Source organism: Hyperolius riggenbachi, chromosome 2 (genome assembly GCF_040937935.1).
Source record: "Hyperolius riggenbachi isolate aHypRig1 chromosome 2, aHypRig1.pri, whole genome shotgun sequence".
NCBI lineage: Eukaryota > Metazoa > Chordata > Amphibia > Anura > Hyperoliidae > Hyperolius > Hyperolius riggenbachi.
The window spans coordinates 541,368,907-541,393,695 of record NC_090647.1 but is presented as its reverse complement, the minus strand read 5'-3'; the positions used below and the strand labels follow the sequence as shown (position 1 = coordinate 541,393,695).

At 45.2% G+C, this 24,789-nt stretch overlaps 1 protein-coding gene across 1 annotated transcript; it reads right to left on the bottom strand.

The window, feature by feature from the left end:
- Positions 1 to 1,721: 1,721 nt before the first annotated feature.
- LOC137545094 (uncharacterized) lies at positions 1,722 to 16,471 on the bottom strand. The gene is made up of 2 exons (XM_068266204.1): positions 15,762 to 16,471; positions 1,722 to 2,644 (listed from the first exon to the last, which is right to left on the bottom strand). Exons 1-2 carry the CDS (start codon positions 16,404 to 16,406, stop codon positions 2,285 to 2,287), a joined length of 1,005 nt encoding a protein of 334 aa, XP_068122305.1. The 5' UTR covers positions 16,407 to 16,471; the 3' UTR covers positions 1,722 to 2,284.
- Between the last annotated feature and the right edge of the window lie 8,318 nt (positions 16,472 to 24,789).

The window sequence follows — 24,789 nt, the reverse complement described above, 5'->3', positions numbered from 1 at the left end:
TAAGAGATTATATTACCTATCAATTTTAATTAACATAACTAATGTAACTTAATGACAGTATGTTTGTTTAGGCTGGAGTTCCTCTTTAAGTAAGTCCTGTGCTTAACTAGTTGAATGCTGTTCTAGAAAAAAAAAGTGGTAGTATATAATATGCTGTAAATAATCTTTTAGAGCAAAGAAGAAATGCTGGGTTTCATTCAGCTTTAAGAAGAACAGTGGGAACAAGATGAAAACTTTTTTTTAAAAAGAGATCCAGATCAGAGGAGTCACACAGGTGAACTTACTTATTTGTGTCCTGAACGTGGGAAATGTTTCAGTTGAAGACGTGATCTTTGTAGACGTCAGAGAAGTCACACAGATGAGCATCCTTATACATGACCAGAGTGTGGGAAATGTTTCAGTTCCGATATCTCTCCTCTTTTTAAGAGTGGTGCTACTGCTAAGACGTTGGCCACCCAATCATTAATGTTTCCCTGGTATCTAATGCCTCCGCCCTCCCCTATACATCCCTGGTGTCTAGCAGTCCTCTTTTCCTTCCCAAACAGTTATCTGTTGTCTAGTAGCCCCCCTCCCCTATATAGTTCCTTGGTGTCTAGTGACTCCCCTTCTATCTACAGTTCCCTGGTGTCTAGTGCTTTCCCCCTCCCCATATGGCTTCCCTGCTAAACTAAGACTTCACCTCCAAAATGGCTTTCCTGGTGGTCTAGGGTTGGCCAAGCATAATGCAAAATGGTGTTCCTTCAATGTTGCATTCACTTCTCTTTCTCCTGATTGATTTCCAAGATGTCGGAAAGTGGTCACACGCATGCTCGTACGTACATATGTGCACGTGATCATGCCTGCCCCCCAGCACCCGTGGGTGTATTGTAATTATGTCTTCTGCAGAACATATTGTTTTAAAATGTTTGTTTTGCACAGAAGAGTCCAAAAAAGTGAAGTTTTAAAATGTCAGTTTTGCAGGAAGTGGTTAAAAGTCCATGATAACAAGTAGCACTAAAATATTGAGAGCTACGGTATAGTAAGAAGCAGTATAAGTCCTGGAACCCTCTACAAATCGCAAATCGCTGGTGTTTTTAAATAGTGCTTTGTAAGCGATTTCATGAGCGTTTTCTGGTGATTTTGGTAGCAATTTTACAAAATGGAAGCTTTTTGGCAGCGATTGTGATAGAGATTTGTGATTAGCGATTTTAATTCTGATTGGTCCTTTCAAATTATTACTTTTTTTTTTACAGTTTGCAGTTATTCAAAATTGCACACAAATCGCTGTGTGTAGCAATTAATCACCAATTTGCCAGCGCTTCAATGTACAGCGATTTGTGTGCAATTTTGAATAACTGCAAACTGTAAAAAAAAGTAATAATTTGAAAGGACCAATCAGAATTAAAATCGCTAATCACAAATCTCTATCACGATCGTTGCCAAAAACTTACATTTTGTAAAATCGCTCCTAAAATGCTGCATGTCCTGCGATTGCGATTTTGCTAATCGCAATCGCTACTGTGGAATTTGTTTCATTTATTTACATTGGCAGGGCGTTTAGGGAAATCACTAGCGATTTAAAGCGAACCGTAAACACTCATAAAAAAGCGCTTTAGTGGGTTCCAGGCCTCAAGCTAAGTGACTATAATAGGGAGCACATTTATGAAGGGCATGAACTCCGGTGATCTGTAAAAGAGGAGAGTGGAACGGGGACTAAACAAGGAGGCTATTACAATAATAATTTTAAAAAAAGTGGTTTTAATATCATCCCTCCTGTAAAACCACACCTCCCAACTTTTTGAGTTAAGAAAGAGGGACACCATAAGTAAGGCACGCCCCTGCCATACCTCTAACCACGCCCCCACCGCATCCTTAGTCACCCATACCACAAAGAATTCATAAGCAAAAAAATGTAGTTTTATCATTCAAGCCTCATTGGTCCATTTGCCTCACCATTAGTTTTCTTTCATATTAACATTTGAAAGTAATAACTATCTTTAAATGATGGAAATAAAGTTTGGAGTCAATTAAACACATTTTTTTCGGTAGGAAAACACATGTATTACATAGGTCTGTATATCAGTCCCGAAAAAGGTACAAATGGGGAAGAAAGAGGGACAGGGGGATTTGGTTCCCAAAGAGGGACTGTCCCTCCAAAAAAGGAATACTTGCAGGTTATGTGTAAAACAGTCCCCTCCACTAATGTGTCACTTTTATGCAGAGGTTCCCTGGGATCAATATTTGGAAGGGTCGTCCATGGTAAAAATGTTATGAAATGCTGGTTTATGGTGTTCCTGTTGTGCATTTATGCTTCGTCTACTGATGATTCCTGTTGTGATGCGTTTCCTGCCAGTGTTGCGTTAGATGGTGCAGGGTGTTCCTGTGGTGATACACTTGCCATTTCCTTCATTTCTGTAAAGTCTTTCATTACTGTATCTTTCTGTAGATGGGTAGAGCATTCACCATGCTCCCTCCAGTTTTTACATTTAGGAATCGTCACAACCGGTGGATGCAGGACTTCTTTCTGTTTGTCCGTTGCTGCCTTTCTCAGACCCATCTCCGCTTCATTTATAAGTTCATCACATCGTTGTGCCCATTTACACTTACATTTTGGTATGCAGAATAACAATAGAAACACTAAAAATATCAGTAAAACTCCAACAATCTGAAAAAGAAGAAAAAATAGTCTGCCATTACTAAAAAGCCAAGAGACAGGACTGATTGAAAAATGATGTGTAAGTTGGATAGAGAGGTTAATAGGTGTTTTATGCATCATGCACATGCTTGAAAATATTAATAATAAAAGTGAAACCCACAGCCCCATATTTGTTTTGTTTTGGATAGAAACGTGAAAATCTGTCAGCTTTTTTTTTATTTTGCTGTCTATTCCACTTATGAAAAACAGTTTTTTTCCCATCTGCCATAAACTAGTTTCACACTAGTGGGCCAGGCCGCACCACACCACCAAAAACAGGCATTCGGGTGATTACCGTGTTAATACACGGTAATCCCCTTCTGGCCGACAGCAAAACAGGAAGTGACTCTCACTTGGCTCACTTCCTGTTTTGGAAATAGGGAAGTGCTCAGAAGCGTATTGTAAAAAATACGCTTCTGAGCATGTAAGCTGCACCGCCACCCTTTTTTAAATCCCAACATTCCCCCATGTCCTTTCCTGGGGACATGGAATCCAAATGTTCTTCAATTAACAGAGGAATAAATCATATGATTTTTTTCTATATTTCCATCTTTCTATAAATGCTAGTCATATCAAAATTAGCTAGCTGGTCCCTGGACACAACCTGAAGATGCCCAAGCAACAGATCATGGTGCCCCATAGCAAAGCTTTCATGGAGCCCTCAGATGTAGGCACGCTCAAACAATATGACTTGTATGTATGTAACTCTATGGATATGAGTTACTTTATATTCTTATGCAATCAACACTGCACATAGTTCATGGGAACTGAGGGTGGAGAATCACAAGAAAGTTAATGGTGAATACAGTACCCCCTGGGCCCCCTATGCTCTAGGGCCCCATAGCAGATGCTATGGCCACTATTGCTATGCCCCTGCCAAGCAATAATCATTTTCTACCACCTTCTGTCACAAACATATGGTTTTCTCTGAAATGAACATAATAACTAATCCATGTTTGATATCTATGAACACCAGAGAACTTGAGGAATCCACAGTTATCATCTTCTACATGATCTGATGCACTGCAACAGAGATATGATCAATACAGATATTTCATATTTCTTTGTACTCTGAGAGGGGTGGAACTGGATCATGTGGCAGAGACTGCCCATCTCTCATTACAATCTCCACCCCCCAGCAGAGAAAGGGTTACTTTTTGGGACACACAGACTGTCAGGGTCCTTCAATGCCAATCCATAACCAAAGCAGAATAAAAAGGGAGCGGGAGCCCTTACGGAAAAAAAACGGTGCAGCCATAGCGCCTATGATAAAAGTTGCATTTTGTAGCATGATAGGGAAATTTTGGCACATAGCGGCAGCCACTAGTGGGCGCCACAGGGCACCACTTTTTACCTTTTTTGCCAAATCATGGCTCCGCACCCAATATGCAATGCGGCAATCTAGTTTTCGACAAGCCTTGTTTTCCCCCGCAAGCCTGTTCCCAAAAAATGGGCCCTCTTGCCGCTAATCGAGTACCCAAATTTACCCTCATAGCTGCATATCTCCGCTTTGCGAATGAGGGGGGTTAGCTTAAGGAAGGGGATTTAGGGTTAGGTGCCACCAAGGAGGGTTAGGTTTAGGCATCACCAGGGGGGATTAAGGGTTAGGCAGTAGGCACCACCAGGGGTAGGTCATAGAGTGAGGCACCACCGGGGGGGGGGGTTAATCTCAGGGTTTGGCACCACCAGGGGAGGGTTCTGTGTGAGAGTAGGATTGGGTGTAGCCATAGCAAAATAAACATGTTGAAAATTCATGATTTGCATGTTACCATTGACTTACATTGTTTTTGGTGCCGTGCGCAATGCGGGATAACACACTGCAGCCTCTGCATAAGCTAGAGCACTACCGGTGCATTGCATCACAGGAAGTGTAACATGTTCCACTGACTTTAACCAGTTTGCTTTTCACGGTTTTTACCCCTTAAGGTTCCTGACATTTTTGACATGTTAGGCAGGGGTCGAGTCCTGGGGAATGTGGGTGGACGACGTCCACCTGCTTTTTTCAGAGGGTGGATGACGTCCACCCTAGCATGTGTGGAGGGAGAGAGTGCAGAGAAGAAGGAGCGATCATGGGCACAGCGGGGAAGAGGGGACGTCTCCCCCTGCCCCTCCCTCACCTTGGGGCTCCCCCTTCCTCCCTCTCCCCCCCATTACGCGTAATTTGGGGAACTGCAGCCAGATTGTGTATGTTTGGGGGACCACAGCTGCCAGATTACATGTATTTTGGGTGTTACGTGTATTTTGGGTGACCCGCTGCCAAGTTTCGCATTTGGGGAACTGCTTCCAGATTGCGTGTATGCTGGGGGAGCTGCTGCTGCCAGGTTGTCTATTTTGCAGCCATGTCTATTTTGGGCGAACCACTGCCATATTATCTGTATTTTGGAGAAACTTTTGCCAGATTACATGTCTTTTTGGTTAAATGCTGTCAGATTACATCTATTTTTGGGGGATACACTCTGACAGAGCTCAATGTTCCCCGGCAGACCTTTTACACCACTGCTAAGATCATGTATATTTGGACCCACCCATGACCACACCCACGTTATGCTTGACCACGCCCATTTTTGGTGCAGGGGTTTTTCAGGTGGGTCCACTCACCTCTTTTCCTAGGAATAGATCCCTGATGTTAGGTGTGTCAATATAAAAACACAAAATCTAGGCTCCTCACCTCAAACTAGGACATTTGCAGATGTGTTGGTGGGAGGTGCTGAAAGGGGTGTGGCAAGCAAAACAGCAAAGTCAAAATGAACTTCCGCACACTCATTGCAAATCCGCTAGCTGCGTCATTTTGATACAGCAGTAACATTTTAATTACTTATGCCATCTAAATGATATGCATCTTGTTTTTTTCAGTATAAGCTAGGCTTTCTTTTGGGTAATATTTTTCTCCCAAAACTGAAAAATTAGGTGTAAAAGCAGAAAATACCATTTATTTTCATTTTTCACCCTTCGTAATTTTCACATGACACGTCCCACAGTTATAAAACATATAACTATGAATTCTGTGGCCCTTCCCGGTTAATATGATACCCCATATTCCATATTTTTTAATATGATACCCCATATTCCATATTTTTTGATAGCTGAGCATGTGGCGGACCGCTATCCCCAGCCTATGTGTCTATGGCGATCGGATGCGTTCGCTAGGGCGACAGTTCGGGGGCCATAGTACTGTACAGGTGCATCGCTAGGCAACGACAGAGCAATACATCTGTAGAGCATTGGGGCCCGGAACTTTTGCCCTTACGATCGCATCCGATTGCTACAGGTGGCAGTCAGTAAATGTTTATAAACAGGTATAGGTATTGCAGGGGTTAATAATGGGTTAACTACCTGCCGACTGCCTAACGCCGATGGGCGTGGCCGCAGCGGCAGCCCCAGGACTGCCTAACGCCGATTGGCGTCAAGTCCTGGGGCTCTGTTTTGCAGGAGATTGCGCGCAGGCTGCGCGCGCATCTCCTGCTCGAGGGGCGAAGCTCCGCCCCGCCTTCAGTCTCCGAGCGGCGATTGACCCTTGGGAGGCTGTAAAGACGGCAAAACTGCTGTCTATTTACGTGTACAGTGCTGCGATCAGCAGCAGCGATGTGACACGGCTGTCCCCCTGGGGGACAAGAGAGCGATCGGCTCTCATAGGCAGAAGTCTATGACAGCCGACCGCCATGATTTTATATTATATTTATTTAAAAAAAATAAACAACTGGGGGGCGATCAGACCCCACCAACAGAGAGGTCTGTTGGTGGGAGGAAAAGGGAGGGGGTCACTCGTGTGCTGTGTTGTGCGACCCTGCAGCTTGGCCTTAAAGCTGCAGTGGCCATTTTAGTAAAAATGTGCCTGGTCTTTAGGGGGGTTTACCACTGTGGTCCTCAAGTGGTTAATAGGCTAGACTGGGTTTAAAATCACTTTTTATTTTAATGGAAACATGTTACTACAATTTTTTTTTATTTTTTTACTTTTAAAACTTTTTTCCCCCTAACGTTATTGAATGATTGTTGCTATTTGCTATCAACAATCATTCACAGGACCGGGCAAATGCACGTGCATGAGCAAGCATGATCACGTGCACGTGCATGCATGTGCAGATGCGGCAACAGGTGGCGGATTTTAATGCAGGACATACATTCTACGTCCTAAAACCTACAGCTGCACTAATAAGGACGTAGAATCTATTTTCTGGAATTTCAAGCAGCTAGTGGTCATTGCAAGGAGGTGCTTCAGGTGGAAGCGACGCAACACCGTAAGTATAAAAGGGACCTAAAAGGATTTGCCTAGAGCTCCCCTTTACATCCACTAGACTTTTGCTTTTCAGTTCCCCTAGCCTGATTAAGTAATTAAGCTTATCTAGATGAGTATACTTGTCCAGATAGGCATCCCTCAAGTCTAACTGGATGCGTATCCGTGTCCAGTGTTTAAGCCCCAAGTGCGGGCGCATGCGTGCGTGACTGCCGCAATGAGCGGCGGTATTTCTGTGTCAGCGGTTGGCGAAGGGAGGCAAGGCTTCCCCGAACCAATCGCAGTGCCTATAATGAATGGACATGACCCCTGACTGAAGGGAGATCTCGCCAGTGGAATACCGAGAGCAGGGTGAGTAACCTCTCATTTACTCTCTGCTCAGGAGTCTGCATAGAGAAAAGGGAGGTGGGCACTAAAGGAGGGGAATGAGCTGCCTTTTCAACATCAGGTGCCTGTAGACACATGCCTACATTGCCTTATGGTAAATTCGGCCCTGTCCCGGTATAAGGGCTGGTGCACACCAGAGCGGTTCTGGAGCGTTTTTAAAAATGCTAGCTGTTTAAAAAACAGTTTGGGTAATATATTTCAAAGGGCTGATGCACACCAGAGCGGTTTGTTTTTTCCACAAAAGCAAACTCGGGGGCTGCAGCATTTTTTAGATTTCTGAGGCGTTTCTCCCTCAATGTTAAAATATAGGAAAGTGGAAAACCGCTCTGAAAAACACTAGATCAGATCTAGATCAGTTTTCCAGGTGTTTTTGTTACAGAAGCTGTTCAGTAACAGCTCTACTGTAACAATATATGTAATCTGCTACACAAAAATGCTCCAAAAAATGCTAGGCATGCTTAGAAAACCTCTCTAAACATTCCTAGGAATCGCTCTGAAATCTGCTTCAAAAACCTCTAGCGCTAACAGATCTGTTAGAGGTTTTGGTGTGCACTGGCCCTAAGAGGGACTTAAAGTGAACCAGAGACGAAGCACCCTTGTGTATTTTACCATAGAAATCAGTGGGAACATTAGAGAAAACATTTACCATGCTCTCTGTTCCATCCTCACTGCTAAAAGTGTCTGTTATCTAGCTGAGATAAGAATCCCGGACTGAGCATTGATTCTGGCTTTGCTATAATGACTCAGCTATAATGATTCCTGAGCAAAGCCAGCAGGGGGCAGGCTTGGACTTGAAGACAGCAAAGAACACAGTCTCAGCTATAATTATTCTGTAGCAAAGCCAGACCGACTGCTTAGTCGGGATTCTTATCTTAGAGGTGATAACAGGCAAATTAAACAGAGAACAATGTAACAAAGAGCAGATTAGGTGTTTACTGTCATGTTCCCACTGATTTATAAGGTAAAATACATGAGGTTGCTTCATCTCTGGTTCTCTTTAAGTGTGACAGCTGGCAACAGGGCCGGGCCGAGGCATAGGCTGGAGAGGCTCCAGCCTCAGGGCGCAGTGTAGGAGGGGGCGCACAATTCATTCAGCTGTCATTCCTAATTGTGTATGAAGCAGAAAGAAATAAGAAAAGGGGATACATGGCAGTGACTGCAAGCCAGATAACTAGATATTAAGGTGTTGGGGAGGTTGTGGGCCCTGTGGCGCCTCTTAGTCTAATGGCAATCAGTGTGTGATGGCTCGGGTGGGAGGGATGGAGGGGCGCACTTTGGTGCCTCAGCCTTGGGAGCTGGAGGACCTTGTCCCCGCTCTGGCTGGCAAACCTACATAGGTTTCTCCAGCCTCGACAGCCAGGTGAGACCTTTCCTATATGACCTAGACCTCACTTACTAGTATCACAGTGTGCGCTTTTTCTTCCTTCTGTCTCCATTTGCAGAAACGAGTCTTTAAACTCAGGTAGATAATATAGCAGGAGAAAAAATGACATTTATGCAAAGATGAGCAAAAATGTGCAAATGAGCAAGAAAAGTAAGTGTGGAAGTAAGTGAAAAGTTATGTAGCAGTATACAAGTGTAGAAAAGACTGATAACAAGACCAGTCTAGAGAAACTACAGTAGTTGGACACACCAAAGAAATAATGTAACTAGTGATGCGCAGAAATTACGCCTATGTCCACCCCCAACCACCTCTCGGTTGGAGTCCCCCAAGGTTCAGTCCTTGGTCCCCTACTGTTCACCCAGTGGCGGACATACGGCCGTGCAGGCCGTGCCGCCGCACAAGGGCCCCTGAAGTTCTGCTGCTTCAGGGGCCCATTAAGTATTGCAGGTTTTTTTTTTTTTTTTTTTTTTTTTTTTTTTTTTTTTAACCTGGGGGGCCCAACTCCTGTCCTCCCCCCCTCACCTCGCCCCCCCCCCCCCCCTCATGCGGCGGGAGAGCGGAAAATACAAGAAGTCTCCGGCCGGGGCGGCAGCTGCAGCTTGGTCTCCAACTTTGGAGACATATCGGAAACTAAGCAGCAGCTGCCTCTAGCGTCTGCTGCAGCCCCGGCCGGAGACTTCCTGTATTTTCTGCTCTCCCGCCGGCTGCAGCGCATACCGGGAGGGGGGCCCCGAGGTGAGTGAGGGAGGATAGGAGTCGGGCCCCCCACCCGGATAGCTACCCACCCGGCTACCTTACCCACCCACCCGGCTACCTACCCCGCTACCTAACCATCCACCCGGCTACCTAACCAGGCTACCTACCCACCCACCCGGCTACCTAGCTACCCACCCGGCTACCTAACCACCCTGCCGGCTATCTACCTGGCTACCTACCCACCCGGCTACCTAACCACCCTGCCGGCTATCTACCTGGCTACCTACCCACCCGGCTACCTACCCACCCGGCTACCTAGCTACCCACCCGGCTACCTAACCACCCTGCCGGCTACCTACCTGGCTACCTACCCACCCGGCTACCTAGCTACCCACCCGGCTACCTGACCACCCTGCCGGCTATCTACCTGGCTACCTACCCACCCGGCTACCTAGCTACCCACCCGGCTACCTAACCACCCTGCCGGCTATCTACCTGGCTACCTACCCACCCGGCTACCTACCCACCCGGCTACCTAGCTACCCACCCGGCTACCTAACCACCCTGCCGGCTACCTACCCACCCGGCTACCTAGCTACCCACCCGGCTACCTAACCACCCTGCCGGCTATCTACCTGGCTACCTACCCACCCGGCTACCTAGCTACCCACCCGGCTACCTAACCACCCTGCCGGCTATCTACCTGGCTACCTACCCACCCGGCTACCTACCCACCCTGCTGGCTACCTACCCACCCGGCTACCTACCCACCCACCCGGCTACCTACCCACCCACCCGGCTACCTACCCACCCGGATACCTACCTACCCACCCGGCTACCTACCCACCCGGCTACCTAGCTACCCACCCGGCTACCTAACCACCCTGCCGGCTACCTACCTGGCTACCTACCCACCCGGCTACCTAGCTACCCACCCGGCTACCTGACCACCCTGCCGGCTATCTACCTGGCTACCTACCCACCCGGCTACCTAGCTACCCACCCGGCTACCTAACCACCCTGCCGGCTATCTACCTGGCTACCTACCCACCCGGCTACCTACCCACCCGGCTACCTAGCTACCCACCCGGCTACCTAACCACCCTGCCGGCTACCTACCCACCCGGCTACCTAGCTACCCACCCGGCTACCTAACCACCCTGCCGGCTATCTACCTGGCTACCTACCCACCCGGCTACCTAGCTACCCACCCGGCTACCTAACCACCCTGCCGGCTATCTACCTGGCTACCTACCCACCCGGCTACCTACCCACCCTGCTGGCTACCTACCCACCCGGCTACCTACCCACCCACCCGGCTACCTACCCACCCACCCGGCTACCTACCCACCCGGATACCTACCTACCCACCCGGCTACCTACCCACCCACCCGGATACCTACCTACCCACCCGGATACCTACCTACCCACCCGGCTACCTACCTACCCACCCGGCTACCTAACCACCCACCCGGCTACCTCACAACCCCCCCCGGCTACCTACACACCCACCCGGCTACCTACCTACCCACCAGGCTACCTACCTACCTACCCACCCGGCTACCTACCAACCCACCAGGCTACCTACCCACCCACCCAGCTACCTAACCACCCACCTACCCACCCACCAGGCTACCTACCCACCCGCCTACCCAGCCACCCACCAGGCTACCCACCCGGCTACCCAGCCACCCACCAGGCTACTTACCCACCCGGCTAAGGGCTACCTACCTACCCACCCGGCTGCCTACCTACCCACCAGGCTACCTATCCACCCAACCACCCATGGGAGCTGCGCGCCGGATGGAGGCTGGGACAGGAGGTCTGCTGCTGCAGGTGAGTAAATGTTTTTTTTTTATTATTTATTTTAGCAGGTGTATGTTCTGGGCAGGTCTGCCACATGATTGCGTGTATGTTCTGGGCAGGTCTGCCACATGATTGCGTGTATGTTCTGGGCAGGTCTGCCACATGATTGCATGTATGTTCTGGGCAAATTTGCTACATGATTGCATGTGTTTTCTGGGCAAATCTGCCGACATGATTGCACGTATTTTCTGGGCATATCTGCCGACATGATTGCAGGTATTTTCTGGGCATATCTGCCGACATGATTGCAGGTATTTTCTGGGCATATCTGCCGACATGATTGCACGTATTTTCTGGGCATATCTGCCGACATGATTGCACGTATTTTCTGGGCATATCTGCCGACATGATTGCACGTATTTTCTGGGCATATCTGCCGACATGATTGCACGTATTTTCTGGGCATATCTGCCGACATGATTGCACGTATTTTCTGGGCATATCTGCCGACATGATTGCACGTATTTTCTGGGCATATCTGCCGACATGATTGCACGTATTTTCTGGGCATATCTGCCGACATGATTGCACGTATTTTCTGGGCATATCTGCCGACATGATTGCACGTATTTTCTGGGCAAATCTGCCGACATGATTGAATGTATTTTCTGGGCAAATCTGCTCACATTATGTGTATTTTCTTGAGAAAACCTGCACAATTATGTGAATTTTCTGGGGAAAGGGTCACCAAAACTTGGGCCCACTGTCTTTGCGTTGCACTTTTCAAGGGAACCTGAGGTGAGAATAATATTGAGGCTGCCATATTTCTCTCCTTTTAAGCAATACCAGTTGCCTGGTTGCCGTTCTGGTCCTCTGCCTCTTATTCTTTCAACCATAGACCCTGAACAAGCATGCAGCAGGTCAGGGGTTTCTGACAATATTGTCAGAACTGAGAAGATTAAGCTGCATGCTTGTTGCTGGTGTAATTCAGTTTATTACTGCAGCCAAATAGATCAGCAGGGCCGCCAGGCAACTAGTATTGTTTAAAAGGAAATAAATATGGCAGCCTCCATATCACTCTCACCCCGGGATCACTTTAAATTACAGTTAGCTCCGCCCTTATCCGGTCATTGCCACGCCCATTTTTTGCAGCGGCGCTACGCGCCGCAGGTTCTATCCACGCCCATTTTTTGCCGCGGCGCGCTTCGCGCGCCGCAGGTTATAGCTGCACCCATTTTGGGGCGCGGCGCGCTTCGCGCGCCGCAGGTCAGGGGGGCCCACAATTGATATTTTGCACAGGGGCCCACTGCTGCCTGTGTCCGCCACTGTGTTCACCCTATACACATCCTCCATTGGCAAGGTTATCTCCTCCATGGGTTTTAACTATCATCTGTATGCAGATGACACCCAGGTCTACCTCCACACCCCTGACATATCCACCACTACCATGGACAAGGTCTCCTCCTGCCTATCAGCCATCTCCTCCTGGATGTCCGCTAGGTTCCTGAAACTAAATCTAGACAAAACGGAATTTATGATCTTCCCACCACGGCCATGCACGAACCTCCCAGATGTGCATGTCACTGTTAACCACACTACCATTCGCCCTACCTCTCAAGCCCGCTGTCTGGGTGTCACCCTGGACTCCGCACTCTCCTTCACTTCCCACATCCAAAACCTCACAAAGTCCTGCAACTTCCACCTTCGTAACATCTGTAAGATTCGGCCTTTCCTGACCTCTGCCACCACCAAACTCCTCATCCATGCCCTCATAATTTTCCGCCTTGACTACTGCAATGCCCTGCTGTCTGGTCTCCCTATGACCCGAACAGCCCCACTGCAGTCCATCATGAATGCGGCAGCCAGAATTATCCACTGCTCCCATCGCTCCACCACGGCAGATCCCCTCCTAGAATCCCTCCACTGGCTTCCTATCCAGTCCAGAATCAGATTCAAGATACTGTGTCTGACCTACAAATCTGTCCACAAAACCTGTCCAACTTACATTTCCAATCTTACTCAGAGGTACACACCTAGCCGCTCACTCCGCTCTTCCAATGAACTTCGCCTAACCGCCCCCCGCATCACCCAGTCCCATGCACGCCTCCAGGACTTCTCAAGAGCTGCTCCAACACTATGGAACTCCCTACCTCCACCCATTAGTGCAGCCCCCTCCTTCAACATCTTCAAGAAAGCCCTCAAAACCCACCTTTTCACTCTGGCCTACTACCCCTCACAAGTGCTCTAAACCTACAGCTGAACTCTGGTCCCCTACCATTCGTGTCCTTACCTCTCCCTCTAGATTGTAAGCCTTTGTGTAGGGTCCTCCTTTTGTGTCCTACCTGATCTTGCACCTCCATTACTGTGAACTCATGCTATGCATTTGAGTGAATCTAACTTGCCTAATCTCCATGCTCTATCCAGTGACTGACTAAGCATTACCTGGTACTCATACTATGGTGTGTGATCTGGTTTTCTTGTATTCCTGTATTGTCATATTGCTGTATGTCACCCCTAAATATTGTCTGTAACCTAAATTAATGTTCAGTGCTGCGTAATATGTTGGCGCTTTATAAATTCAATAAATAATAATAATAATAATAATATGTGTAATTACGCATCATAATTCACATTTGCGCATGATAATCGTAATACAACATTTGCGGATTTTGCTCAAAACATTTCACATAACCGCAAACCGTAATTACGCATGTTAGTGTAATTTCGAGAAATTTCATTCAAATTATTTTATTTTTTTTGCATATAACACATTTTTCGCATTGATTATTTAAATAATAGCCACGTATCTGCAGTATACTAGCTGATTAACGCATTTTTTGTTTCGCATACAAACACATTTTTTACATTGAATATTTAAATAATAACCACGCATGCGCGGTACACTGGTGAATATATGCGAATATTTTTACGCATTGAACGCGAATTACACATTATTGCGTAATTACAGACATAATTATGATTCACAAATGTAGTATATTGTACTTACACAATGCATAATTGTGAAAAATTACGTGAAATTTTGCATAATCCTAATTGACCCATTAGGAGCATCACTAAATGTAACACCAGAAAGTAGTGCCCATGACTAAAAAAAGTATGACAAAGGCCCAGTGCACACCGAGCAGTTTTTGATGCGATCTGTCGGCTGCATCCGCCTGTCAAACCGCTCGGTTAATGTATTTCAATGGGATGATGCACACCAGTGTTTGAGGATTGTAGCAAACCGCAAACGTACCTCCTGCTGCACGTTTGCGGTTTGCAGAAGCGTTTCTGCATCAATGTAAAGTATAGGAAAACGCAAACCGCTCTGAATAACTCTAGATCAGAGTAGTTTTCCAGGCGTTTTTGTTACAGTAGCTGTTCAGTAACAGCTTTTACTGTAACAATTTGTGTAATCTGCTACACAAAAAACGCTGCCAAAACCTCTAGGCATGTTTAGAAATCCTCTCTAAACATGCCTAGAATCGCTCTGAAATCTGCTCCCAAAACCGCTAGTGTTTTGCAGATCAGCTATTGGTTAAAGTGTGCACTGGGCCTAAGTCTGCAAAATACAGACTTATGCTGCGGCGGACCCTCTATTAGTCCATGGGCAAGCTCCCCTTCTTGCATGGCCGTATTGCGCCTGCATGAGTACAGTTGTGCCTGTGCATTAAGCTGAAACCGCTCATCCACACGCAGCTCTGTGCTACTGCATAGGTGTGGCTATACTGGGCCGTGCTCACACAAGAAGGGAAGCGCACCCACGGCCCAAAGCTAAATACCTGTTTTTTGTTTTCCTAGGTTTTGCCTCAGGTGCACAAAATACTAGAAGCCCTTTCCCCTGCAAATCACAATCGCTCTGCGATTCCGGCGATCGCCATTTGCAGCTGTGTGAAAATGCAATCTTTCATGGGATCGCTATTCTGCGCTACACAATTTCAATTTTTGGAAGACGAGGAGTGGGGCGTCATGCTACATAAGGAAATCACACAGAAATTGCATATTACTGCTCTTGCTTTGCAATTTACCCATAGATTATACCTAAGCGCAATTGCATAAAAACTGCTTCAAACAGTGTGATTGCGCTTAGTAGGGAAGTTTGGAAATGTCCATTTCCGACTCTGTAGAAAATCCGATTTCAGCCAATGGCGATTACCGATTCTGCGGATATACATTTGATTTCCGATTTCGAGCAGTATTTTTTTTTTGGGGGGGGGGGGGGGGTTATTTTTGCATTCACTGACTGGCCAAATACTTTGCCAAATGCGTTGACTCTGCATTCACTGATTAGTCCACTGCTTCTGAATTCTGTGATTAGTCTGAAATTACTGAGTTGTGGTAATGCGGTATTTTTGCCGAAATCTGATTTCCGAGTTCCGTTTTCTGATTTTTGAGTTCCGCTCGGAAATACAGATTTCTAATTGGAAATGTGGAAATTTCAATTCTGTGAAATCCAAATGAGCAGCCCTAGCACTTAGAAAAATCACAATGCACACAGTCCTCTAGTCTAGTAAATATTACTCTTGTGGTATACAGTATTGCAGAGATATCAGTGGGGTTTTGTGGGAGGTGTGCAGTCTTACCTGGAATATGGATTTCAGATAGTTGTCTTTTATAGTCGTCCAGTCCAGTGGAGGATCTGTCCGTGTCCGGTTGGTTTCTGCTAAATCAGCTGCAGACTTCACGAGACACTCCAAGTACTGCCCATCAGTGATGATAATCAGCAGCCAGATAATAGGAACTTTATAATTAAAGAAGAAACATATGATTGGCTTGCAGCAGCTACATTCTGTGGTCTTGCTCTGAATGGCCTCGTCCTTCCTTCCTGCAGGCACATTTTCACTTAACAGGGGGTTCTGAGTGTCCTCTTCTCCTGCAGGCACATTTCCACTTCTCTGGCGGCTCTGAGTGTCCTCTCCTCCTGCAGGCACATTTCCACTTCTCTGGCGGCTCTGAGTGTCCTCTTCTCCTGCAGGCCCATTTCCTTTATCATGTGGAATGCACCACCGCTTCTGGGAATTAAAATGAAAAGCCACAATGGCTACAATCCCAGTTGGAGCAAAGAAAAACACCATGCCATAGACCAATCCCAATGTGTTGTCCTTGGGACACTTGAATTCCAAGTCCATGAGTTTTTCTAATGAGAAAAGCATGAAACATAGAATGGAGTTTTCAATGATGTAGCTCTTGAAGAAGGAGAGTGCATTCAATTTGCATCCTAAAGCCATGATCACAAGCAGTGGTTTTGGCTGTGTCCCAAGAAAACGTACCACGTGTAATGACAGAAGCAGTATGAGGTTCTATTGTGCTTATCTCGTTAGTTTCATTTAGTATTTATTGTTTTTTGACGAAAAGGTGCAAAGGATGTTATGCTCTGAAAGTAGGGCGGATGTGGTTCTTAGAATGGAGGAAATGAAATTTGGGGCTGGTTACCTTTTCAGAAAGGTTGATAGTTTAGCAAGTGTACTAGAATAATAAATGAATAAGATTCTGTTCCCATTACAGGGGTAAGTGGACATTTTTAGTCCACTTACCCCTGTAGCTAGAACAGATAGCAGTAGAAGTTCTAGAATCTGAAAAAGATTTAAAAAAAAATAGTCTGCTTTTACGAAAAAGACACGAGACAGGACTGGTTGAACCATAACGTGTAAGTTGGATAGAGAAGTTATTAGGTGTATTATCCATGAAAATATTAGTTATAATTAAAGTGTAGTGATGAGCACACATTTCGTATAATCGTAATTTTGCATCCTAATTCACAATTACCATGCAAAATTTTAATGCAAATATTATTTTAAAAAATTGTGATCAATTTTGCATGTTAATGTAATCCATCTATAGTTTTGAATAATTATGCAGGTAGAAAAAACAAAGTCTTGTAAAAGTAATACCTTTTAATGGCTAACTGATAAAAAATGAGGCAAGCTTTTCTGGGTAGCGATGAGCAGAAATTACGCCTATACGTAATTATGCATCGTAGTTTGCAATTACGCATCGTCATCATAATGCGGTGATAATGCAAAAAGCATAATTAATTTTGTATGTGATTGTAATTTGTAGGCATTCGTAAATACGCATGAATTTACGCGTAATTTTCGTGTAATTTTGTGCAGACTTTGTGGGTAAATAGCAAAGCTCCCATACAAGCTATTGCAACATTTGTTAAAGGAGTCATCAGGGGAGAAATAGTAAAAGAAGTGGTACTTACCGGGGGCTTCCTCCAGCTCCAAGATCCCAGGACGTCCCTCGCCGCAGCTCTGCCAGCAGCCGTTCGCTGCAGGTCCGTCCCGGTCCCCGGCGATGATGTCAGAGCGACCTCCAGGTCACTCTGTACTGCGCCTGCGCGAGCGGCGCTGTCAATCACCGCCACGTGGGCCAGAGCGGACTGCGTCATCGCCGGGGACCGGGACGGACCTGCGGCGAACGGCTGCGGGAAGAGCTGCGGCGAGGGACGTCCTGGGAGCTTGGAGCTGGAGGAAGCCCCTGGTAAGTACCACTTATTTTACTATTTCTCCCCTGATGACTCCTTTAAGGAGAATAGTGGGAACAAGTTAAAATAAATTATTGTTCAAAAAGACCTTGTAGATTGTGAGAAAAATCGATTTTAAATATACAAAGAAAATAGTTTTTAACTGTAATTTCTCTGAGTTTAAAAACTATTTTTATTATTTTTAAAATTAATTTTCTCAAAAACTACAAGGCAGGGGTGTAGCTTGGGGAGGGCGGGGTAGGACATGTGGCACCCAGCCGTGTAATCATTTTTATTACATGTGTTATTACTTGTGCTTTAGCTAGTTTCTTGATAAATATATATGCAGTTCTGCGATATATACAGTGGGTTGCAAAAGTATTCGGCCCTCTTGAAGTTTTCCACATTTTGTCACATTACTGCCACAAACATGAATCAATTTTATTGGAATTCCACATGAAAGACCAATACAAAGTGGTGTACACATGAGAAGTGGAACGAAAATCATACATGATTCCAAACATTTTTTACAAATAAATAACTGCAAAGTGGTGTGTGCATAATTATTCGGCCCCCTTTGATCTGAGTGCAGTCAGTTGCCTATAGACATTGCCTGATGAGTGCTAATGACTAAATAGAGTGCACCTGTGTGTAATCTAATGTCAGTACAAATACAGCTGCTCTGTGAGGGCCTCAGAGGTTGTCTAAGAGAATATTGGGAGCAACAACACCGTGAAGTCCAAAGAACACACAAGACAGGCCAGGGATCAAGTTATTGAGAAATTTAAAGCAGGCTTAGGCTACAAAAAGATTTCCTAAGCCTTGCACATCCCACGAAGCACTGTTCAAGTAAACATTCAGAAATGGAAGGAGTATGGCACAACTGTAAACCTACCAAGACAAGGCCATCCACCTAAACTCACAGGCCGAACAAGGAGAGCGCTGATCAGAAAGGCAGTCAAGAGGCCCATGGTGACTCTGGACGAGCTGCAGAGATCTACAGCTCAGGTGGGAGACTCTGTCCATAGGACAACTATTAGTCATGCACTGTACAAATTTGGCCTTTATGGAAGAGTGGCAAGAAGAAAGGCATTGTTAACAGAATGCATAAGAAGTCCCGTTTGCAGTTTGCCACAAGCCATGTGGGGGACACAGCAACCATGTGGAAGAAGGTGCTCTTGTCAGATGAGACCAAAATGGAACCTTTTGGCCAAAATGCAAAACGCTATGAAACGCTATAAAACTAACACTGCACATCACTCTGAACACACCATCCCCACTGTCAAATATGGTGGTGGCAGCATCATGCTCGGGGGGTGCATCTCTTCAGCAGGGACAGGGAAGCTGGTCAGAGTTGATGGGAAGATGGATGGAGCCAAATACAGGGCAAACTTGGAAGAAAACCTCTTGGAGACTGCAAAAGACTTGAGACTGGGGCGGAGGTTCACCTTCCAGCAGGACAATGACCCTAAACGTAAAGCCAGGGCAACAATGGAATGGTTTAAAACAAAACATATCTATGTGTTGGAATGGCCCAGTCAAAGTCCAGATCTAAATCCAATCGAGAATCTGTGGCAAGATCTGAAAACTGCTGTTCACAAACGCTGTCCATCTAATCTGACTGAGCTGGACCTGTTTTGCAAAGAAGAATGGGCAAGGATTTCAGTCTCTAGATGTGCAAAGCTAGTAGGGACATACCCTAAAAGACTGGCAGCTGTAATTGCAGCAGAAGGTGGTTCTACAAAGTATTGACTCAGGGGGCCGAATAATTACGCACACCCCACTTTTCAGTTATTGATTTGTAAAAAATGTTTGGAATCATGTACGGTTTTCGTTCCACTTCTCCTGTGCACACCACTTTGTATTGGTCTTTCACGTGGAATTCCAATAAAATTGATGCATGTTTGTGGCAGTAATGTGACAAAATGTGGAAAACTTTAAGGGGGCCGAATACTTTTGCAACCCACTGTATTTATCCGTTAGTTGAGCCGTTTGTTATTTTTCTGAATTACTGTGTATGACCTCTTGCTTCTTCTTGACCTAATTTCTGCCTCAGCTCCTTGTACGTTCAGTCATCTGATCTCCTGTGTATGACCCTTGCTAGTTCTCGACCTTGTCTCCGTCGCTGCCCTTCTGTACTTTCAGACATCTGCCTTACTGTGTATGACCCAGGCCTGTTACTGATTTACCGTATCTTGTTGTCACGTAATCCAGCGTGACAATGACTATGGTAGGGATTAGATTGTGAGCTCCCCTGAGGACAGTCAGTGACATGACTAGGTACTCTATAAGGTGCTGCAGAATATGTTGGTGCTATATATATATATATATATATATATATATATATATATATATATATATATATATATATATATATATATATATATATACTGTATGTATATATATACAGATATACCTACAGATAAGACTCTGTTTTGTATTAATAAGTATATAATTGTGTGTAAAATAACTGGGGGAAAGAAGAGCCCTCCTTAAAGCGGACCCAAACCAAACATTTTTTTAATTCAAAATATTTAGTTGCACTACTCTGACACATACAAAGATAAATAAACACTCCTTCAAGCCTATGAGCATTTCAGTGCATGTTTTTCACCCTTCTCTTTTCATAGCTAGGGTTATACAGGTGGCAGCCATTAGCAATTCCTCCTTTGCCGGACACCACCTACTCCACCAGTTTGCCGGATTTTGTCCCGGCAATATGAATGGAAGGGAGGGGTTAAATAGAAAATAGATAGATGTATTTCTGAAATCTTGTATTTTTAATTTGGGTCCACTTTAAAGGGAACCTAAACCAAGTAAAATTACAAACAAACACTGATGTACCTGCAAATGATTATTAAATACCTACCTAGCCATCAGTTCCTCTCAGAAGCTCACCATTTTCTTCTTACAATGATTCCTTCTAGCTCTGACAAGATTTTATCAGAACTGGAATATGTTAGTTGCTGTCAGTTATACATCAGGTTCTGTCAGTTATAACTGAAAGGACAACTGATGTGCAGGTTAATGTCCATGTTTCCCTAAAGCTCATGTGGGTGATATTACAGTTTAACAGTGTGCCGGACCCAGAAGCTGTTACAGGATCATTGCTGTTTTTAAATTGGAGGACGGAGAATTTAATTGATTACAGTGAACAAACAGGACATAGGAGAGGAGAAAGAGATTGATGAGTAGACTACACTCGAGGTAAGTATGACTTTTGTATGTTTATTTTGACATTTACGTTTCAGTTCAGGTGTGTTTAAAGGTGGTGGCTTCAGTTATTACAGGAAGGATGTGTTAGCAGGATGTGGGGAGGGTGATACCTCCACCCTGAGCTTCAAAGGGTTGCTGAATGCATATGAGCTTGCTGCATAGCTTTACTCATTTGTGGGTGTCTTGAAGTTTGCTGCCCTTTTTGTTCACCTAGTTACATTTGTCACTGCAATTACTATGTCTACCTAATCTCTATCATGTACCAAGGTCTATATTTTGTGTATGGTATTGTCTATATTACTATGTACTCCATGTTTGTTGTCTACTCGGTGTGATCCAATGGAATCAACAATAATATGCTGACAGAGAGCCTGTTTTACCTTTGTCTGTATGGCAACTTGCTGCATTGCATTCTTTAAAGGGATACTGTAGGGGGGGTCTGGGAAAAATGAGTTGAACTTACCCGGGGCTTCCAACGGTCCCCCGCAGACATCTTGTGCCTGCGCAGCCACTCCCCGATGCTCCGGCCCCGCCTCCGGTTCACTTCTGGAATTTCCGACTTTAAAATTGGAAAACCACTGCGCCTGCATTGCCGTGTCCTCGCTCCTGCTGATGTCACCAGGAGCGTAATGCGCAGGCACAGACCATACTGGGACTGCGCAATACACTCCTGGTGACGTCAACGGACGGGAGGGCGTGGCCGGGCAGGTGCAGTAGTTTTTAGGCTTTAAAGTCTGAAATTCCAGAAGTGAACCGGAGGCGGGGCCGGAGCATTGGTGAGTGGCTGGGTGGGCGCAGGATGTCTGCAGGGGACCATTAGAAGCCCCGGGTAAGTTCAACTCATTTTCCCCCGACCCCCCCTACAGTATTCCTTTAAAGAGAACCAGAGATGAAGCACCCTCATGTATTTTATTACATTTATCAGTGGGAACATGACAGTAAACACCTACCCTGCTTTTAGTTTCATTGTTATCTGCTTAATTAGTCTATTAGCAACTGTGATAAGAATCCACCGACTATTCAGTCGAGGTTTGACCTGGAATCATTATAGCTGAGTCACTCTTCTGTGGAGTCCTTTCAAGCCCAAGCCTTCCCCCTCCTGGCTTAGATCTTCTGCTTTGCATACTGAGAGCTGTGATGACATGGGAGGGGGCTGCTCCTGAGAGAGAAGCTCTGTGGCTGTAATATGATCCCTGTGTGCTCTGTGTGCACTAGATTCTCATAGGAATGAAACTGCAGTTATTATCAGTGACACTTCCTACAGGCAGATCATACCAAAATGAAAGCACATAGATGAAAGGCTGCATTTAGCCTAGATAGCAGCCTAGTCTCATATAGCCTAGACAGCACATCCAGAACAACTCATAACCCGGAAAAAGAAGGGATATGAGCCGGCGGCCATATTTGATTTTTCCTGGAGCAATAATGGATAAAAAACACTAAAAAAGGCACACCAGAGCGGCAAAATTATCAGGTAGAGCATTTATTCTTTACAAGCTATCAACTGATATGTTTATTTTGTGTGAAACGTTCATCTCTGGTTCCCTTTAATGTGATGCAGCATGCTGGTGGCCATGTTGCACTGAAAGCTATCAGCAGGCATCTCTATGTTGGCCACAAGATTCAAAGCATGGGGAAGGCGAACAAACTCCATGCCGATAGTGTTGTGGGCCAGATTTGAACCCAGGACACCTCGCTGCAAGGCGAAAATGCTTTCCAATAAATGCTCTGATGCAGCTTATAACGTAAAATGGGAGGAATAATCTGACACTTGAAAATAAAACAAATGAATTATCATCCTGACCTTCCGTACCTTTTCCTTGCGAGGTGTAAAGAACCTGGATTGCTCTGGAAAGGCGTACATACAAAAGAGGGCGCCTGAAAAAAAGGACTTTTTTAGTTGTCCCATGGACTATGCAGGCTGGTATAGCTCAGGGTGCAAAGCACCACAGGGCCGATGCTTCACATTCTTGCTATCCCAGCCTGCATATGGGAGAAGGTGCTAAAGGGGCTTGGGAGGGAGGAAGCACAGAAGACCCCGACCCATCATGGGTCACTGATCCATAGAGGCTGCCAGCGGGAACCCGGAGAGGACTGGATCTGCGGTGAGGGACCCAAATGCCTTCTAGGGACTGGAAGAAGCCCCAGGTAAGTAAAACTACATTTACTGTATTTTATGGCCTAGGAAGTCTTTTAAGTAAAACGTAGCTTTTAATAAACTTATCTTGATAAAATCATCCAACAATTCAAACACATATAGCATACATATATATTAAACTTAAACACACCCTCAATGCCACCAGTATAGTTTAATTAACAGCAAATGCCAGCCACGACGATATGCAAATCATTTAAAACAGACTTATATTAAAGAGGTAATGAAAATAACATAATGAATACAATTGCTTTTTTTTTTTTTTTTTTTATACAAGATTCAGTTATTTAGTCAGCGTTTGCCCATTGTAAAATATTTCCTCTCCCTTATTTACATTCTGAAATGTATCACAGGCAGCAACATATTTAGTACTGTCAGGGGATCTCTGAGGAATGTTCATGTACTGGGAGCCCTAAAACCAGTAAAAAAGATCTCTGGTATCCCAGAGTTCTGTGATGGGGAGATTTCTGCATAATAAACAGCCTAGGCAGAGCTTCAGTGGGAGGGCGGGTCTACATACCAATATATAGCAATCTATAGATATAAGATGTGTTTTTGATGCTGAAACCAGGATATTTAATGTAAAAGTGGGCATCCAGAATAGTTAACTGCATTATATTACATGTTGTTATGGTTCCGCTTTAAACTTACGGTACAGGTAGATTTTCCTCTTTGCAAATGGCAAATTTCTGCAGAAAAAAAAGCTAAAATTGTGTGAATTGTTGCAAGCCAAATAGTTTAACTTGCACAGACCATCTTCACTGCATGGGATGATGGCAATACACTAAAGGGAGAATAATTTAGCAGGTCTGATGAAGAGGTACTCAAATGTGTGTCCCACAATGCATTTCACTGGCCTCTGATGGTATTTTTTTGAAGTTTTGTCTAAGCCCTATCCCCCTCTCCTCCCATCCTATGCCATAATGCTGTAAAACTTAAATAATGGTGTAACAGGTACATTATGAGGCCATCACTCATAACTTCCCAGTTCCCCAGATACTGAGTGGCCAGGGATGGGGTATAAGTGGTACCCATTGCTGTGCCGCACACTCAGGGAAGCTCTTTTATTACTATATTGTAGTTGTGCATTGTTGTGCATTTTTTTTTTGTATTTTCTGACTATACTAAAGCCAATAAAAGAAAGTACAAACCATCATCCAATATGATGTGTAAATGTAAGAATATGTATGCATCATAATTTTGTTATTTAACAACCATATTCATGCACTTCAATTATATAATGACAATACCATATATAGGTCCCTGGCCGATTAAGTGGGACAACTGTGCATCTGGCTGAACTTTGCGGACAGCCCAACTCATCAGGTGAGACCTGTCCTAGCTAGGGCAGTGGACTTTTTACAGCTGCTAGTGTCTCAGAGTACTCCAATCTTTCTATTTTCCCAGTATAACGTTGGCCTCTCCCCAGTGTAGATAACAGTAGATGTGCCCCCAGTATTAGGTAGCAGGGTCCCCAGTGTAGATAACAGTAGATGTGCCCCCAGTATTAGGTAGCAGGGTCCCCAGTATAGATAGCAGTAGATGTGCCCCCAGTATTAGGTAGCCCAGTCCCCAGTATGTATAGCCAGATGTGCCCCCAGTATTAGGTAGCAGGGTCCCCAGTATAGATAGCAGTAGATGTGCCCCCAGTATTAGGTAGCCCAGTCCCCAGTATGTATAGCCAGATGTGCCCCCAGTATTAGGTAGCAGGGTCCCCAGTATGTATAGCAAGATGTGCCCCCAGTATTACACAGGCCTCTCCCCAGTATAG

Excerpts from the sequence above, each read along its gene's own strand:
- LOC137545094 (XM_068266204.1), bottom strand. The coding sequence starts at position 16,406 with ATGGCTTTAGGATGCAAATTGAATGCACTCTCCTTCTTCAAGAGCTAC. Across the intron at positions 2,645-15,761 it reads ATCTGAAATCCATATTCCAG|ATTGTTGGAGTTTTACTGAT; the intron begins GTAAGACTGCAC and ends CTTCTTTTTCAG.